The following is a 19,695-nucleotide window of genomic DNA, read 5'->3' on the forward strand; positions in this document are numbered from 1 at the left end:
AACCAACCAACCAATAACCTAGAAAATGCATAGATGAGTCCAAACATTAGTGGGAATTCCTCCTTTATGGATATCACTCATGTTAAACTTGCAAGGACACAATATTTCACATCCAGTGTTTGATCCTCTGAAGGCTCTTTCATCCCTGCTTCTTTCACACTTCAACTGGACTTCAGTCAAACCGAACCAGAACCATTTGTGGGAGTACAAAGAACGGACTTTATGAGTGCGCTCAGTCCTTTCTTCGGTGTGCTCCAGGATTGCTGCTTGCAGTTTTCACACTTTTACAAAAGAACTACTATTCACATAAAACGTGCCAGGGTCTATACATTCACTGGACCAAAAATGACACGTGCAGCAGCATCACGCTGGAAGGCTGTTTTTAAAAACCTGACATTTTTAGTTAACAAATCATCTTAAAGTAGTTAATGTCTCATTTACCCACACGCGACGCTGGAGTTTAAGTTGTACGTCTTGCTCGAGGACACATTAGAGCTGAGGATCCACAGCTGAATTGATAGATTGTATTCTTTAAAAAAATAAAAAAAAATAAAAAAAATATTATTTGTTGTTTGACAGAAAATTAACATTTATCATTATTATACCATGAAACTCTGTGAGGTTTTCTATCTCAGTAAAAATGACAGTAGTAGAAAATAAAAATACATAGGTAGTAAGATTAAGAATATTCATTTGAGAAAAATATAAAAATCTAATTATTGGAACAGTCTCGATTGCAACCAGCAGCAAGAATATTTAAAAACCTAACGTGTTCCGTGTAAAGCCTTGTTCCTCTTTCAGGAGTGGAGTCATAGATGGCCGCAGCTCTTGGATGACAATTCTTTCTCAGTCTGCTGGTTTCTGCTTTAATTGTTGTGAAGCTCTTGCCCAGAGGGCAGAGGTTCAAAGAGAAAATGTCCAGAGTGAGAGCAGTCACTGTGTGTGCCGTGTACTTTCTTTTTGATCCTGGTGGACTAAATCAAGTCCACCATATAATCTGCTCTGCTGCCTTTACCTCCTGGCTTCTGGTTTATGTGCTAAACATGAGGATACTGCCATAAAGAAATAAGAAGAAACCATCTGCCAGGCTGTGTTCAAAGGTGAAAAGAATCACCCAGTCACAAATTCCTAGACTGATGATCGTACTAAGACATCGCTTGCCTGGAATGTTTGAAGGAGGAAACGTGTGACACTGCCAGAAAAAAATAAAAACCCTCAGCAGGTTAAGAATTAGTTTGGAACAGCAATGTGGTTTGGTTTTTGTACAAACCTCTCATAGGAGATGTAATGTGTTCATTAGTGATATTCAGAAGTGTAGATCAATCAAATTTGCTATTTTTAAGAAAACATGAGTAATTGGCAGCCTTTGATATCGCCTTAATGTTCTTTAATGGTGCACCTCACACACACACCGTAACCAATTCTATGACTAGGACCTGGATTCATTTTGATTTTATGACTCTATAATTATCTAAATGTCATTATATTCAGTATAGGAACTGTGTGAGCCACCATGGTGAGTGCAAATCTTTGCTCCCGGGATTTCTGGTGGTTTTGAATTTTCTAGGTATCGTGGAAGTTTTGGTTATGAGAAGTATGGGGGCCAAATTCTGTCCTGCAAAAGAATAGCAGTAAACTACATTAGATTTTTGTGGAATATTTGCCTTTAACAAAATGCAATATAACATTTAATTTGACCGCTCTGATGTTCACACTGTGAATAATAAAAACTGATATCATAGAGGAGTTTTTTTTTCCCATTAGTTGCTAGGGCAATTCATATAATTGCCTCAGCTTTGGGATGCAAACTGATCTGCAATATGATCCTGCATGTGGATCAAATTCTCATAAAGTCTGAGGACACGGTTTGATGTGCTTCTGAATTCTCCGCCGCTGCCCACTGTCTGCTCTACATGTCAATGAGGGGAAATGTGTCTGTGCTTTTCTCCAGGGCCCGACGAGACAGGAAGGGCCGGAGTGACAAGATAGCGGACTGTCAGAACTGGCAGAGCATTACCCCGGAAAATGCCATGAATGAAATCGAAGCCATTGAAACGGCCGTTGAAGTGGTGGACGGGCGGAACAAGGTTCATCACCGCTTGTAGTGGTTGCTCCTGTCTTTTTACGAATACACCTACCCTGTGTTACCACCGTTCATGTGTAATGTGATCATGTGGTTGCAACACAAAGCGACAGGATATGATTAGAACGGAACCCAGAATGAAAGCATTTATGTAAGTGGACTTATCCGTGAACTGTGATGGCTTTACATAAGTGTCCCAAATTCTGAGCTCCATAACAAAATTTGTCAATCAAGAGCCATTTCCACAGTAGAAATATTTAGAACAGTCTTCCTCTGCAGACTTCCTGTAAGGGTTGGTTATAAACACACACACACACACACACACACACGCACGCAAAGGGGGCACATGTGCACGCACACACCCCACCCGCCGGTGTGTTTGGAAGCCTCAACCGTAAGGGGAAATCACCACGTGAACACAAAGACATGTGCTCACACATGCAAACATCCTATTTTTTCAGACACACCTGAGTGATTTTTCTCCTCTTGTCGGCCTGTCAGCAGAAAATCTGGTTCGTGTCAGCTCAACAAAGACTTACATGACAACACTGCTGCTCTTCCTTTTAAAATATGCATGTTTGCGCCCGTTGAGTTAAAATCCCATCCTCCGTCTCGCACCTCACAGATAGTGAGCAGGCTGCAGATTCGCAACGCCAGCGTTTCCATCATGTACAAGTGCTCCGCTGAAAACAAAGTGGGCAAAGATGAGAGGCTGATCCACTTCCATGTAACCAGTGAGTATGGCAGATTTTACAATACCCCAACCTCAAACTCCTAGTAGTGGTAAATAATTATTTGGGTAATTTAGTACTCATTACAGTGGAGGTGAATGGGTTTAGAAAACAGCATTAGATTCTGCCTATTAATGCAGAAATAAACGCTATTCTCAGGCACAAAAGCTGTAGCTCAACAGGTCAGGAAACCCTGAACTGTATGGTTTCTTCTGAAGTGACTCTTATAAGCCTCTTTAACAGCAACACAGCTCAGTACGGATTATGTAAGTTTAATATCCTGCTCCTTTGCAGCTGAGTCTGATCGGCCTCTTATTTCTTTCCTGTATATTTATTATTTTATCTTTGACAAAAGGTAGAGAGAAAATGTGCAAGGCAGTATGAATACATTTCACAGTCTGCTGAATTTTCCAGCTGGAAAGCAACAGAGGTCAGTATTAATAATTGTCAGTATTTGGTATTTTTGGATGATATTTGTAGGGAGAAGTATTATAAAGGGACTGTCAAACTAACCACACTCATTTCAGTATGTGGCTAATCTGTTCATTAGCACTTTTACACGTCTGTGCACGAAGCCCTGCTGCCTCATTATAGTATTTATGCCAAATAAATAGTTGCTAAGTAAAGTTATAGTGCACAGAGCGCCAGTGACAATGTTAAACACTGTGGCGCTAATATCTCGTTTTATTGACATGCTGTAGTTAGATAATCACTTGTTTAACCCTTTCACCCCCACCCTGCCATTACTGACAGTACTGATATGTTTACCTCCCATATGGGGGACATTATTTGATTCACTTTTAAAGATCAATATATTCTGTAATTAGTGATATACCGGTGATAGACTAGTGGCCTGCCCAGGATGACCACTGCCATCTCTCACAGTTAGCCGGGATTGGCTCCAATGCCATTAAGCAGTATAGAATGAAAGAAGATGAATGAATGGATATCTCACTTTCAGCACTCGTAATTGATCCGTTTGTACAGCTGCTTCACTGCCAAAAACTTCTGATTGATCGACTCTCCCTGCAGCCAAATCTCAACGAAAGCCAGTTTCAGGTCATCAAATGACCTGACGTGAAGACAAGTGGAGGTTTTAAGAGACAGCAAACAGTACAATCAAATGGAAATCAGAATCAGAGTAACAACAGATATGTAATTCACTTCATGAATTGTTTCTTGTTTTTTATAGAGACATTTTCTGTAAAAATTAACTTCTGACGGCACATCCTGGCTGTGCAATATGAAGCACTGTTTGGCATGGCCGCTGTATCAAACCACCTTCCTCCCTCTTTTACCTCTTCACAGGCATCCCCGAAGGCTTCAGCATGGATGTTCATCCCTCTGAGAATCCCCTGGAGCACGAGAAGTTGTCTCTGAGTTGCAGCGCCGACAATTACACCTATGAGCGGCTGCAGTGGTACCGCCTCGATCCCCGTGCCCTGGTGGACGAGCACGGGAAGCCCCGGGAGCTGGATTGCAAAATCTTGCACCTCTACGCTGACATGCTTCCTGGCCAGCTCTCCTTTCGGGAGCCCTCTAACAGCTGGGTCTTGGACTTTGCCATTCCCACCATACAGCTACAAGATGAGGGTCATTACGTATGCGAGGCTCAGAGCAGGCGCAGCAGGGAGAAACAGTGCCTGTACAGGAACATCTCTGTGAAAGGTGAGAGATTAGAGGAATGAAAGCTCCTAGACACAGAGAGTCAGACATCATCCGGCATAGAGTACAGTTACTGAGACCGCCGCTAATTATAGAGAAAAGCTCAACCCCCCGGCAGTGGGAACACACACACGGGAAGCGTCAGAGCTGGTTTAGAGAAGCCCAGAGGCTTAAAAATACACACACTCACAGAGAGGTGCCCACGCAGCCCGTCACCCACATTCACACATAATGGAGAGAGTACCTGGTGTTTGCAAATCGCCAATATGTTGTAACACAAAACAAGGCAGCGATGCTGCAGGCCTGAATTCATGCTTCATTCATGTTCTGTGATGTACAACCTTCCTTCAGTGCCTGGAGGACAAATGCATGTCCAGTTTTTTCTTCCTTTCGCCCTTTTTCCAATCCTTTGAGATTAGTTCTTAAATATCATGTGGGTTTACTGTCCTTGGGTTGATATGTCATAATGTCCATTTCGCTCTCTGTTTTTCTTTCATGCCCCCCCCCAACCCTTCCCATCTTGCCTCCCTCTCCCTTCACAGCCCTGGAGGCACCTTGGTATAAGCACAGCCTCACCAACCAGACAGTAAATGTGACCGAGTCTCTGCGGATGGAGTGTGACGCGGAGGGGAGACCTGTGCCCCGTCTCTCTTGGTTCAAAGACAACCAGCCTCTCCACCAAATGTCAGGTGCATGAATACACCTACTCAGGTGCATTGCAGACACCCACCCACCCACCCACCAGCACAGCAGCCATATGCTTTAATACATCCGCTATCCTTCAGAAAATGTACCCACCTGGGACTTAATTTGGCTGGGCTTGCATCCCTCCTTTATTATTCTCGGCAAGTGAGTATGAATTACAATTTGCTTGGCTCTGACATAACATCACAGGAAAAAATTGAAATAATCTTTTGCAACTTTTGGCAGATGTCGCACTTTTTGAAGATGAACGCCAAATAAGCATTTAAAAGCGAACATGCCAGCACGCACGCGCGCCCATCTATATACTGGTGAACAAACATGTGAAGCACAGCCAGTGACAGGCATACTGAAGTGTTTGCCGCATGCCCACCCGCACACGCCCACACACATGCATGCACGCTCACACAGGCCTGCAGGCTGTTAGTCAAGGCTCATTAGCTTTCCCAGTGTGCATCTTTCCTTAACATCTGAAGGAGATGAGGGGGAGATGAGTCAATATGGGTCTGAGTGACACCTTGGGACCAACTCCAAGTGGCTACTGGAACATGTGGCTCCACGCAAACCACAACAGGACGCTAATTGTATTCTACAGATTGAAATCCAGCGTTGTGAATTCTAAAATAACCTGGAGGGGCGAGGGAGTTACGCTAAGTTACAAAAGCATTGCCTCACGAGTGTCCAGGTGGGGGGGGGGGGGGGGGGGGGGGGGGGGGGGAGTTCGAGTGTCCTCATGCATGTCAGTGTTAATCCTGTGTTTTCCATGCAGGGATCCAGCTGCAGCACTCGAACCGTACGCTCAGTATCCAGCGGGTTACAGAGGAGGACGCCGGCCTGTACACCTGCACCGCCTGCAACCAGCGAGGGTGCGTCCACTCCTCTGCAGCTGTCAGGGTCATCGGTGAGACCGCCACACACACACACAGAAACACCCGGCTCGTCGCACGTTCACGCACTGATAACATGTTCTTTCAAGTGCACTTGGGCCTGAAATCAGAGTTGCCCTTGAGCTCACATCATTAGCTGCAACATGTGCAGGTCTCAAATTTTAATTATTCACCTTGCACGCTTTTTTTTTGTGCTTTTGAATCGCTCTCCACCTCTAATTCAGAGTCACTGGTTGTTGGGACATGTTATATTCAGAATGAATAATTGAATGGGTTTGCTGGCAGCACTTTAATGAATAAAACCGAATTGCATTGAACTGAAGTGTGATTGGCTCAAATGAGTTAATGTCTGCCCACCACAGGGATTTAACCTGAAGATTTAATGTAAGATTTTACTAAAAGGCTGGCACTAGTTGTTTGTAATGCAGCGCCCCCTATAGCTGGTGGCCAACACTTTTCGAGTTCTCTGCTTTTGCTTTTCTGCCCAGGCTCGAGCGACAAGGCCAACGTGGAGATCGTAATTCTCATCGGGACAGGAGTGATCGCTGTTTTCTTCTGGGCCTTGCTCATCCTCATCTTCTGCAATGTGAAACGGGTCAGAGGGCGCCGCTTTTTACTGTTCGGCTGTCTCTTTCCTGAACGAAACTAACAGCCCGTGGCAAAAGCATCGTGACCTCTGACTTACAACAAACACACTCACCGTCAGCCTCTGTTCAGGCTCCTTGACCTCGCGCTCTGTAATTATCATTCACTTAGAGAATTACTCCTGTCTGCTTTGTAGTTAGGGCTATTAGTTATGTCCACATTGAGGAGCCATCTGCTTTTTGTTTTACACTCACGGTGTCACATTTGATGGTCTGTTCCGTTTAAGACAACAGGACTTGCTTGAAGTTTAAAAGACATTTCACCTCTCGTCGTTAAACTCTCTCTAACGGGCTCGAAAACAAACATAACTGAACGTTTCCCCTGAAATACTGTTTCATATTCATATTCAGCCTTATTATGACGATAGAATAATGGAATGCATTTTTCTTACTTCCTTAAAAAGTACTGAAGTTGCCGCACTTGTGACTCAAACGTGACATGTCGAATTCCTTGGAAAAGATCCTTCTAAAGATGCATCATCAGTGTCAACTTCATGGTATTGTTGCCACACATTAGCTGAGCTGTCAGCATTGTCCCTTATTCGTCTGTCCTTCAGCCATTACACCAACTGTTGGAGCGTATAGGCGGGCGTCATCTGACCATCTGCAGTTTATTAAAGAGCACACCTGCAAAGAAGCAGTCCACGTCATTAGATGGTGATGTGGTCCTCTCTTTGGGACAAACACCCAGCTCACACTGTCTGTGGCAGCTCCGGCACAGTGGGATTTGTTTGGATAACCTTCGTGCCTGCCGATAGCTGCCAATCAAATACAGATGGCCACTTCAGGTGGATAGAGCAATAAAAAGCTGTGCTAACTTTTTCTTTCTGTCCAACATTTTTTTTTATTTTTAAACAATATAACAGCATGCACTGATAGACTAATAGATTGGTGACCTCCTTACCAACCCTCCAGGGTGCCCTTGTTGGACTTTCCCCCGCTAACTTTTCCTTCCTCCGCTGCTTGTGTGTTTTCCTTTGTGTGGCACTTTCTTTATAGCATTGGAGTGTAATAACCCTCCCCCACCCCCCGATCTCCCACCTACTCACCTCACAATACTCCTTTCTGTCTATGAACCTCAGGTTAACCCTGTAGACATAAAGACTGGCTATCTGTCAATCATCATGGACCCCGGGGAGGTGCCACTGGACCAGCAGTGCGACTACCTGCCCTACGACTCGTCCCAGTGGGAAGTCTCCAGGGACCGTCTGCGCCTGGGTGAGTAGCTCCAAATGGTGGGGGAGGAGAATGGATGGACGACGCCGGAGGAGATGAGAGGGAGGCGTGCGCGCCGATGTTTGAAACCAAATCAGTTTCCCATTTCCAGGATCCATAATGGCATGTGTTTGGATCGTCGCCAACGTGGGCACGAGTGCTGCCAAGTAAAGCACTCGTGTTAAATATGCGTTCACTCCCAGAGCAGCTTTTTCTAATGACGCCCCGAGGAGAAGCATCTGTTCCTTGACAGCAACTTATGGGGATCGTCTTGTTTTCCAAATGCTGCTATTGATATTCTAATCTCCCTCTTGTGCCATGTGCATGCATGCTTAGCGAATTCTTCCTACCGCAACTGTTGGTGTATTCCATGGAGAGTAAAACCAAACCTGCATAAATCAGGGGTTTTTTTCTGTCCATTTTCTCACACAGGAAAGGTTTTGGGACATGGAGCCTTTGGAAAAGTCATCGAAGCATCAATCTATGGCATCACCAAGAGCAAGAATTTGGATACAGTCGCTGTCAAAATGCTCAAAGGTGAAGGTTTATGTTCTCACGTGTATGCGATGTGTGTTTTATTCGAAACATGCAACGGTTTTGCAGAAATGTAAAGGTCTCCACTGGACCTCTGCCAAAAGGGATGACCCCTCCAACAGAGCTTGAACCACATTGTTGTTCTTTGCTTATTACCAGCTGTTGGGAACAACATAAGCGTAGCTCTTGTCATTACAAACATCTGGTATTTAGAGTCTTTATATATAAGCTCCTCCTGTTGTGAGAACGCTTTTGAAACATTTTATGATTTCGAACGATCTCCTTCACACCTATGACAAATTTTTGGAAATTAAAAAGTGTGTTTTAATTAAAATTACTCGTAACTTTACCCTGTACATACATCTTTATGTCAATGTTTCATCTCGGAAATACATAGAGGACAATAAGAGCCTGACCCCTTGATTTCTGAGTATGAAATTACTCACAAAGCTAAGTCTTATCTGGCTTGCTCACTTGTTAGTTTTGATGTATGAAGTTAGAAGGCTGCGGAACCTCTCTCTCTCTCTCCCTCTCTCTCTCTCTCTCTCTCTCTCTCTCTCTCTCTCTCTCTCTCTCTCTCTCTCTCTCTCTCTCTCTCTCTCTCTCTCTCTCTCTCTCTCTCTCTCTCTCTCTCTCTCTCTCTCTCTCTCTCTCTCTCTCTCTCTCTCTCTCTCTCTCAGGCTCCTTTAATCATGAGCACACACTAACAAACAAGAATCCTGTTACTGTCTCTTTAAACTCGCATTGGTTGGAGGATGAGGACTTCAGTAATCGTGACAGTTATATGAAGGATATTCAAATGTGGTTGACATCACCGTTACCCTACAAATGTTAACTTACGATCATAAGGCTTATTTGTAGTTTTGTCGCTGCTCGGCTTTGCTGTCATGACTGGATATCTTGACGTTCGTGGATCAGCCGTGTTTAAGAACTGCTAACATCCAGATCTGAGCTGAACTTAATGAGTAAATTAGTCATGAGGTCGACCCTCTCGCGCTGGCAGCTCAGTTAAAGTGTCACAGCAGCGCGGCAACAATACAGCCTGGTTAAGGGAGATGATTGACTCATACTAATCCACGGTGCATTATGCTTTGCCTTTAAAAAAAAGAAATCAACTAAACATAAGTCCTTCTTAACAACCTATGAATGAATTAGTGGATATGCAAATGAATGAACTGCATTGTGTGATATTTCCTAATGGCTTAAGTTTGACTTTGTGGATTTCCAGATGGAGCGACGGCCAGTGAGCACAAAGCGTTGATGTCAGAGTTGAAAATACTGATTCACATCGGAAACCACCTGAATGTGGTGAACCTGATAGGGGCCTGCACGAAGCCAAACGGTGAGCACACAGAGTTACACTCATCCCATGTCATGTTCATCTACAATCTCACTATCATAATGTAACACTTACTACTGGCACTGGTTGGTGCATTGAAGGACGGCTTGTAAAGAAATCAAACACTTCTTAGAGAGTGACTTCTGCCTTTTCCAGCTGGATTGTCACCATAATATTATTTCAAACCATCATTATTATCTTGTAATTTGTGGTTTTAACTTTTAATGAACTGTTAGCAACGGTTTTTACCCCCTGTGGCTTAATACCATTTTAATTGCAAATCTTTTGTTTTTCTCGTCCATTGAATTGACCCATAGAGCACATTGTTGGACAGCTGAAAGCATTTATCCTAAACAAAAGCAGCCAAACAGCCGATATCAGACAGGAATTAATCAAGCTGAAATATCCCGCCCTGTACTTTCTTGTCAGAACAAAATGTATTCCTTGACAAGCAACAGAAATCTATTGCCTGTTTTCTATCAAGTGTAACCTTTGCTTTAGCTTGTCAAACAGTGTTGTCACGATGAAATAAAATAAAGATGTGGGATAATGTGTAATCACCAGGTCCGCTGATGGTGATTGTGGAATACTGCAAGTACGGGAATCTGTCCAACTTCCTACGGGCCAAGAGAGAGTTCTTCCTCCCATACAGGGTATCGAAAATCCGCAGAAAATCAAGCAATTGCTACTAATTTAATGCTTGTTTTCTACGCAGTGGTATCTTTCCCTTTACTGTGTTTTCTACTGCTGAATTCTGTTACCTGTGACACGTGTTTCGTAACTCTTTTTTTTCCGATTGATTGTGAGGGTGGTGCATTGAGTCATTTCTCCTCTTTAGGATCGCTCTCCAAAAACCCAGAGCCAGGTGAGGCGGATGATCGAAGCGGGTCAGATGGATCAGAGAGCCCGTCAGGCACCTGCTCCGCCCTCCTCTCAGCCAGCCAGTCCTCAGAGTCCGTCGTCCAACGCGCCAAACAAGAACCCCACCGTGGAGAAAAGTGAGTCATTTCCATCCGCGAGCGTAAATGATTTGCCTCATTTTCAGACAATGAAATGTAGATTAGATTAATGCTATTCTCTCCATGAAGATCATCCTCTCCTCTGTTTTCTCTCTCTCTCTCTCTCTCTCTCTCTCTCTCTCTCTCTCTCTCTCTCTCTCTCTCTCTCTCTCTCTCTCTCTCTCTCTCTCTCTCTCTCTCTCTCTCTCTCTCTCTCTCTCTCTCTCTCTCTCTCTCTCTCCAGTGGATGACTTATGGAAAACTCCTCTGACTATAGAAGATCTGATATGCTACAGTTTCCAAGTGGCTCGTGGGATGGAGTTTCTGGCCTCAAGAAAGGTTTGTTATCAACACCACAATGTCACGTCTCGCATATAGATCTTGTTCAGTCGTCACTAAAAGTTAGTTTGAGGCTCCGTTGTACCTATTTGTCCAGGTTTTAAAGCTTGTAATTAATAGGCGGAGCAGCAAATCACAGTCGCACTGTCTCTTTCTTTTGTATCTTTCATAGCAGGTTTACTGCTGCCTATTGTGTGTGCGGATGGGTGATTTAAAAGGCACCCTATCAGTGCACAGCATTTATGACTCAGCTTTTAAGAACCGCGTGTGTCATCATGATGTATTGTTTCATGGTTTTAAAGTCTTCCACATATTGTATGGGAGAAAAGCAAATCTAGTGTTATATAAGAAATAGCTATGAACATGGTTCTTTAAGATCTTCGGTTTTGTTTTTTCTGTTGAAAAAAGAAAAGGTTAATCTGGTGTTAAATCTGTGCAGTGTGAGGTATTGCCTATAATTAAAGAGAAGCAAAACTTCCTTTAGAAGTGTAATTAAGTCCACTCGTCTTTCTGAAACTCTTTGAAACTACCAGAATAAACCTAATCTCTAAAGTGTCATTAGGCATCCTAATTCCTTGGTAATTGCAACCTGCATGGCAACGCACTAAACTGTCGGGTTGCAAATTTATGTCACTGCTAGTCTAACTTATAAATAAATAAATAAACATAAAGTATACTGTATATTACAGTGCTGTAATTTATCATCACAGGTAAATTGTCAAACTCTTTTCGTGAACACAAACCAAAAATTTAATCGATATTTTTCCATTTCTTTTCTTTTTTTTTTTTTAAAACAGGGGCAATTATAGCCGGTGCATAACCACAGCTAATTTCCAACGCCAACGCCAGCAATATAAAACTCCACACTGCAATACAACAAGAACAATAAGCAGCAAGAGGAGATTAAAGAGCAACACCATAAGAGGAAATATTGAAAAAAAAAAGAAATAATACTGATTACCACAGCCACCAGGATCTGAAAGTGCCAAAGTGCTTAAGGGCACAACATCATTTGATAAAGTGCTTTAAGAAGATTGTACAATGCCCGGATGTCGAAGATATTGTTCTGTTTCGCATTATTTGAGCTTAATCTGTTGAACGTTGGTCTGTTGCACTTTAGAACACAAACATGTGTGTGCTGATGATCAGTTCATTGAATGTTGGCAACAAAAAAAAAAAAAAAAAGAAAACATGACAGTGAAGAAACCTCTGATTTTGTGCTAAAGGCTCTTGATTCCACTTCCAGACCTGATTAAGTGAAACTGATTGTGACGCCTCATTCATCGCTGTCGCCCGCCAGGTCGTTTAGGAATGGCAGCAGACCTCTCATGTCACTGAAACTGTATTTACGGAGAACGGTTTCTAAAACCTGAACGCATACATTTGCATGTGAAGCCTAAAATGATTGAAACGTCTGAAGACTGTGAAGAGCTTAACAATTTCTCAGAGAATCACCTCATCAGTTTTAATCATCAAACCATGTGGAGACGGTCGCTTCGCCAAATGAAGACTCCGGCACACATGTGGCAAAAGCACACGCAATTTGATCGACTTAATGGAATAGCCCAGTGTGCTGTGAAGGGCAACATATTGGTTGGAACAAATTGTATTTGGTGGGGAGAAAAATGTGTTCCCACTTTTTAAACTGAGCCAAACGCAAAAACCAGCGTGCAGCTCCATCTGATAGTGAATATGTGAGCGAGATGTAAAGCAGACGATGTTCGCGTAAGTGACTCCTGTGAAGTTTGGAGATTAATTCCTCCTGCAGTGATCCCACCAAAACCAGCCTGGCTGAGACAAAGTCCAGTCCCAGTTACACAAGTGCTCAGACACACACTCAAATTTGAAAATGTCTGATAAAATAACATCCAAGTTCCCCGTCAGTCACTCACTCACTTGACATCATCAGTTCTCTCGCCGTGAAAAATAAGACAAAAACAAGGTGGAAATGGTAAACACAAAAGTACACAGGAACAAAGAGCTGTCTGCAGCGTTATGATGTATGCCCGCTGCTGTGTGTATCCTCAGTGTATCCACAGAGACCTGGCCGCCCGGAACATTCTCCTGTCAGAGAGCAACATCGTGAAGATCTGTGACTTCGGCCTGGCCAGAGACATATACAAAGACCCCGACTATGTCAGGAAAGGCAACGTAAGGCATCCGTACACTCACTGCACCAAGAGTTAACTCACTGGCTTTGTTATTCATTTTTTATTAACCCCTGGAAACACCAGGGACGCCTTCTTGTTTCTGTTCATAATCACCAGCGCGATGATTACATGTAATGGCAGGTGTCATTTCTGTTTATGTGACTGGTGTGTATTATCTATATGATTTGTTTTAATGTCCCTCCCAGGCTCGTCTACCTTTGAAGTGGATGGCTCCGGAGAGCATCTTTGACAAAGTGTACACCAGCCAAAGTGATGTCTGGTCTTTTGGAGTCCTTCTCTGGGAAATCTTTTCACTGGGTAAAATCTACTCGTACATTCTGAGCTCAATCAGAAACACTCGTTTGTTTATTAAAGCAGTAACTCCTCCCCTAATCCATCCAAATACAGAGCAGTTATATTTCCCTCAGCTGATGCACTGATTTGTGTGTTTGTCCACCTTCAGGAGCATCTCCATATCCAGGGGTGCAGATCGATGAAGACTTTTGTAAACGGCTGAAAGACGGCGTCAGGATGAGGTCGCCGGACACGGTCTCCCCGGAAATGTGAGGATATCTTCTCAAAACTGACTCAGAGATCAATAAACGTCATTAAGCGTTTTCTCACATGTCATTCAAATGGCTGACATGCACTTTTGGGAAATGAGATTTGATGGAGATTTGTAGTTACATTGATGGAGCAGTTGGTCTTGTTGTGACCGTGCGCCCTCTGCTGGCAGATATGGTATCATGCTGGCCTGTTGGCAGGGTGAGCCCACAGAGAGGCCCACCTTTCCTGCCCTGGTCCAGATCCTGGGGGACCTGCTGCAGGACAACGGGCTGCCGGTAAGGACAAGGAACATCAGAAAGACGTGGCTTTGGTTTGCGAGCACTTTCCGACTCTTTACACTTCTGGTTTTCTTCAGGAGGGGAAGGAAGACGTCGCTCTCAACCAGTCCCAGAACTCGGAGGACGACGGCTTCTCGCAGGGCTCCTCTCAGCCTGCATCTGAAGAAGACTTCAGACTGGCCTGCAACACCCTGCCCACGAGGTAGAAAAGACATTTACTTACACACAGGATATCTCTTATCTTGTCGACTAAATATTAAGTTAATAAAAGTTTCCCTCCTGGGAAGTTTATACGTTATAGGTTTGTAGCCATGTTTCTACAGGTAGCCAAACACTTGAGCATTGGTTTGGAAAGTGTTTGGTGGCTCTCCCCCAGGGGGCGCCAGAGAGCATTGGAGGATCAGGGGGATGCCTTTTCCCCGTGGGATTATTCCCTTCTTGTTTTTCTGAAGAAATCACAATGAAAAGAAATACATGATGTGTGACGCTGAAGCTGAAATTGTCATAATTTAATTTATTCTAAGTGTGATAGAGAAAAAGTTCAAATAAAAGAGCTTTGTGAAAAAAATGTAACAGTTGCAGATAAGTGAAGATTTCCTTCAAATGAATCATATGTAACCAATCTTGTGGTGCAAAAGAATATTAGACCTCATGTGAAGCATGACAATTGGGAAGGACACAATGTCGTTGAAGCTCTATGAACTCTGCTATGGAGGACCTTTGCGTTTTAATGAGTTAATCGTGGGTTATTTAAATAGAATTCCACCTACCCTCCTTGCACAAAGACATGTTCTTCTTTATTATATAGTGCGCTATCTTTAGACTGGTACAGCACCATTTAAATTCGACTTGAACTGAAATGAGTTTGACGCCTCTGCTGTAAACCCCACCACTAGATGGCACTCATACTCAGATATTGATGGAGAATCTAAATCTTTGGAGGGGAACATCATATAACCTGTTACTGTAGACGATATGAAGATACAAGTGTTCTCTCATTTACAGTCTGACAGGATGAGCTCGACATAACATTATATAGTGAATACACTGAGTCATTTCCTGGCCTACTATCCTGTCTGTATTATCAGGAGCAGCCGTGGTGTTTGGTTTCAATGTGTGCACCACAGAGTTTCATCGATAGCCTCAATATGAAATAATGTCCACCTCTTTGTTTGTGACACAGCTCTGAGGCTCCCCACCTCTTTGAATGTAGAATATACTGCTCATACTATTTCCACATTCTCTCCATCTATCAGTATGTCAGCAGGAAGTCCTGTCCGGCCTGATAATCTTCTTCTAACCTCTTGACCAGGTATTATAACTGCGTGCCCTTTGCCGGCTGTGTGTTTGTGGGGCCGTCGAAAACATGCCAGCCCAGAGTGATGACATTTGAAGAGTTTCCCCTGGAGATGCATCAGCAGAAAGCTCCACAGGTCAGCTCTTTGTCTTCTTATCAGTCACTCATAATGTGAACTGGCACCTGATGTTTTTTTTGTTTTTTTTTTAAATAATGGTACTGCTGGGCTTTGGGAAGTTTCTTCTCGTGTAATTACCGTAAGTAGTTGGGAGGTCAAGTGAAGACATATCATTGACATGGTGTGAAACTATGTTTTCTTCCCAGGACAGCCAGACAGACAGCGGGATGGTTCTGGCCTCGGAGGAATTCGAGAGACTCGAGCACAGCCACGGGGGAGCCGTCTCAAAAAGGTTAATCATATGAAAGCGATGATCCGGCGCCACTGTGTGGAGGCTGGAAGAGCCGAAAGAGAGAGCCGCCGCCCGGACCGCTCGGTCGCACCGTGTGACATTTGGACTGATACATATTTATTGGTCTCTGTGAAACAACACAGCGACTGTCAGGTCTGTGTGGGGCCTGCAGTCGTCTTAGTAAAGGAGGCATCTGTAGATACCCTGGCTACTTTATAGCCAACACGAGAAAACACACATATTCTCTTCTGCTTAGAAACTGACTCACTGTTTTTTTTCTTTAATCGTTCAAATTCAGTTACGTTAACTAAATGAAAAAAAAAACCCAACTAAATCATAAAACAAAACATTGTGTAAATTAGCAGAGGTGAAACACGACATGTACAGGTCCATTAATATCTAGAAATTCACATTGCGTGTTGGCTCTGTACGCGACGATGGATTTGTAATAAAACAATCAAGAGTTTCAGCTTGAATTTAAGGATATTTACATCTGGTTTGGTCAGTCACTTGATCTAAAAGCCTTGTGAGCATTTATTTATCTTACGGAAGACAAACCTGAAGGGGGAATACCAGCGGCAGTCAAGGCCTGGAGGAGCATCTCCAGCCCATTGACTTTTCAAGGATTTACAACCAAATATTAAAAATGACAATTTCATTCATGATTTTTCCAGTTTGTCCAGTTAAAGCTGGAAGCCACACGTAATAATGTGTTGCTTTTCCTACATCGTTCCCCTAATTTAGATGCAAATACTCTTCAAATAAAGCTGGATGTGTGCACTTTTACTTGACGTGGCAAAAAGGTCAAACAATAAGAGTGATCTCAAAGTAACATTACAAGGAAGCCTCCATAGAATTTCCTTCTGTTTGTCCAAAAGATTCATACGGAGCTTTTGAATTAGTTTCTAACTCCTTCGAGCATCTTCTACGACTTTGCTAAATATCACCACAGTCTGTTTAAGGTTGTTGGATGAACGCTCTGACCGCTCCCTGCTCCGTTTCTTCCTCAGTCGAATGGACAGCAGCAGCAGCACAGAGCCCCTGATGGCCTCCCACAATTCCCTGGGTCAAATCAGTGGCACCGGCAGCGCCCTGCACCGTCCAAACTTCTTCAACCAGCTGTCCGGCCAGACCTTCTACAACAACGAGTACGGACACCTGTCCGAGGAGGGCTTCTGCGACTTCTACTCATCGCCAGGCACCCGCTAACTTCCCTCTCCGCCCAAGGACCAAAGACAGAAAAGGCCTTTTTAAAACAGCAAGGAGCGCTGATAACATGGCGAGTATTGACGTGTCGTCATTTATTTGTTGCAGTCTAGTAATGGAGCTGTAAGACCAGAGCCGACTTCTACTCATCTCAGAATCCTCCTCTCCTCTCGAGCCTTCCAAATGGACTTAACTGCACATGCTTGAAGTGCCTCAAACCAGCCACTGAGTGGCAGCATTATGACAAAAAAAAACAAGCATTTTCTAGTCACACATTTATATTTTTTATCTCTTCTCTACTGACCTCTTTATTTGTTCAAAATTGTGACTCACATGTGAAGGAATAAAGAAATGTATCCTCCGTCTGGGTTAAACTCCTTAATTGATGTGCTGCTCGAGCTGGATGGGTCATTATTTCTGCTAATAACAAGTTTAAAGTGCCGAGTTTTAGGTGTGAGCAAGAGATGTCCAAGGTTAACAGATATTTGTGGCGCTTGTGTCACTTGGCGGAGGTGGAAACACTTGGATACGCAGCACCGCTGACATGTAACAAGTGAATGAGGTAAACAAGAGGGACGTAGGGCGAATAAAGGAGTGAGTCACACTAAGCACCTCTTATCAGAGCTGGACGTAAGCGTGATGATAGCCTCGAGGGCCCAACAGCCTCTTACCGCCGTGCATCCCAAATGACAACCTGCAGGGTGTTGGCTCCGGCTGCCAGCCTCGGGGAAATGAGCAGCGTCTGGGTGCAAAGTCCACTTCAAACGAAATACACTCACGTGCGGGTTAGTGTTTTTTTTTTTTTTAACAAAATGGGACTAAATGATATGACACTTCATTTTTTTTTTTTATTATCATTATAAAATAAACCAACTCCTTCCACCATTTGAGACAATGGAAATATAAAGTAGTAGCTTGTAAAAAAACAAACAAAACAAATTTAGTGTAACATGATACCGCTTCATCCAAGGAGAGAATTGATAAGAGCCACTTTGAAGGAACGCTGAAGAAGTAACCGTCACCTCTGGAGGAACATGTAACATCACAAGAGACGTCAACACAAGACTGAGTGCAATAAAAAAGAAATATATATATACGTGCGTTTTCGAGGCTCACAATTCATGCCATCAGTTCAAAAATAAACATCAAGGCCAACAATGTTTTCCCTTATAAAAACCGAACCTTCATTAGAATTCACAACTTCATAGAAAAACAGATTCATGTACCGTGCTGAGAGATCAAGCTAAAAATGGAAAGACATTCACCATATTTCTGAGAGCGAAGGAGAAACTAGACATTGCACAATGCTGATTTGGTAAAGTGTTGAGGGAAAATGCAAAACTCCACAGCGACTGGAAGAGGAAACGTGCATGAAAATGAGCTGCTTTCATTGGCGGACGCAGGAAGAGACATGATAATGCAAAACAGTGGAGATGTAAATGGGAAGGCACGCAGTTTGAATACTGGTGGCACTAGATGCATGATTACAGAGTAAGGAAAGAAAAGAACCCCATAGATTGAGTCCAAAATGCCCAAGGCTTATAAACCCAAACATCTTCAAATAATCCTAGTTTGTTTTTTGTTTTTTTTGGTAACTTTTGATTAAACCAGAAGACAGACTCATGTACTGGCTCAACACCAGAGAAAATCCTTCTCAGGACAAAATGAGAGGCTGGTTGACTTCTGTGACAGAACAAACAGATGGGTGGCAAACTCAAGAATAAAGCAAAATATTTAATTTTATACATTTGATCCAGTTGTGTCCCATTTCGTATCGTCATTATTTAAAACAAGAAGATTTTAACTTGGATGGCATGAGCTCCGTGGATGAGGCACAAACATTTTGGTTCTGTGCGTCGCTATGTAATGGTAGGTGATCTGTACAGGGTGTAAACTCTGTCACGTCACCTGGGATTAGACCCTTCAACCCAGAATGGGATAAAAACCATATAGACCATGTTCGTTTGGACAGACGTACACAAAGGTGTGGAAGATAAGAGATGTGACCCGATTAATCCAAACAATGACCACATCGGATGCTTCTGGACGAGACCGTTTTTAATAGAATTGACGAGCCGTTTATGAGCTACAGCTTCTTCCTACTGCGTCTTCCATACTCGGCTTGTTTTCTCATCGGATTCAGATTGTGATCCTTCTCATCCGGTCATCACAAACTACATGTACAGAGATGCTGGTCTGGAATCACAGCATTCCATGTAAACAGCAAAGAAATGTGGAGGTTTATTACATCAACCCCCTTAAAAAAAAAATCGTTTTCAAGGGACATCCTGGTCAAACAAAAATTAAAAGTTTCACTTCTAAATGTATTTTTTTTTAGTTGATTCAGGTCAGAGGGTGCCTCAGTGTTGCGCTCTGCTCGGGTGTGCTCAAGGAGGTACCGCAGTGTTAAGCATGGCAGACGCTCCCAAGACGTTCAGAGAGAATTCGATGTTTCAGTTTGACGATTTGAAGTCACTGTGAACCGACTCATGAGGTTTGGACTTTGGTTTAAAGATGTCAATAATAGGCTCTGGCCTCCAAATCACCAGCGCTCAACTAATAACCCAGAAATAGGGGATTCTGGACCAACTTGTTAAAAAGTCAACACCACCGTTCTCAACAGAACAAAAGAGGAATTATTTGTGAGATA

At 43.3% G+C, this 19,695-nt stretch overlaps 1 protein-coding gene across 1 annotated transcript in view; it reads left to right on the forward strand.

Annotated features, from left to right (window-relative positions):
- Positions 1–17,425, forward strand: part of flt4 (fms related receptor tyrosine kinase 4) — a 53,770-nt gene extending 36,345 nt beyond the window's left edge. Inside the window, exons 11-30 of the mRNA XM_080465248.1 lie at positions 1,952–2,087; positions 2,709–2,817; positions 4,123–4,482; positions 5,022–5,168; positions 5,951–6,082; positions 6,557–6,663; positions 7,795–7,930; positions 8,360–8,464; positions 9,690–9,803; positions 10,365–10,453; positions 10,639–10,798; positions 11,043–11,137; positions 13,166–13,288; positions 13,494–13,605; positions 13,751–13,850; positions 14,024–14,129; positions 14,210–14,334; positions 15,445–15,565; positions 15,754–15,839; positions 16,850–17,425. Of these exons, the coding sequence (XP_080321374.1) occupies positions 1,952–2,087; positions 2,709–2,817; positions 4,123–4,482; positions 5,022–5,168; positions 5,951–6,082; positions 6,557–6,663; positions 7,795–7,930; positions 8,360–8,464; positions 9,690–9,803; positions 10,365–10,453; positions 10,639–10,798; positions 11,043–11,137; positions 13,166–13,288; positions 13,494–13,605; positions 13,751–13,850; positions 14,024–14,129; positions 14,210–14,334; positions 15,445–15,565; positions 15,754–15,839; positions 16,850–17,048 (2,662 nt within the window). The 3' untranslated portion in view covers positions 17,049–17,425. The remainder of the gene's footprint in view (positions 1–1,951; positions 2,088–2,708; positions 2,818–4,122; positions 4,483–5,021; positions 5,169–5,950; positions 6,083–6,556; positions 6,664–7,794; positions 7,931–8,359; positions 8,465–9,689; positions 9,804–10,364; positions 10,454–10,638; positions 10,799–11,042; positions 11,138–13,165; positions 13,289–13,493; positions 13,606–13,750; positions 13,851–14,023; positions 14,130–14,209; positions 14,335–15,444; positions 15,566–15,753; positions 15,840–16,849) is intronic.
- The last annotated feature ends 2,270 nt before the right edge of the window (positions 17,426–19,695 follow it).

This window comes from Lipophrys pholis (genome assembly GCF_963383615.2).
Source record: "Lipophrys pholis genome assembly, chromosome: 6".
Classification (NCBI taxonomy): Eukaryota; Metazoa; Chordata; class Actinopteri; order Blenniiformes; family Blenniidae; genus Lipophrys; species Lipophrys pholis.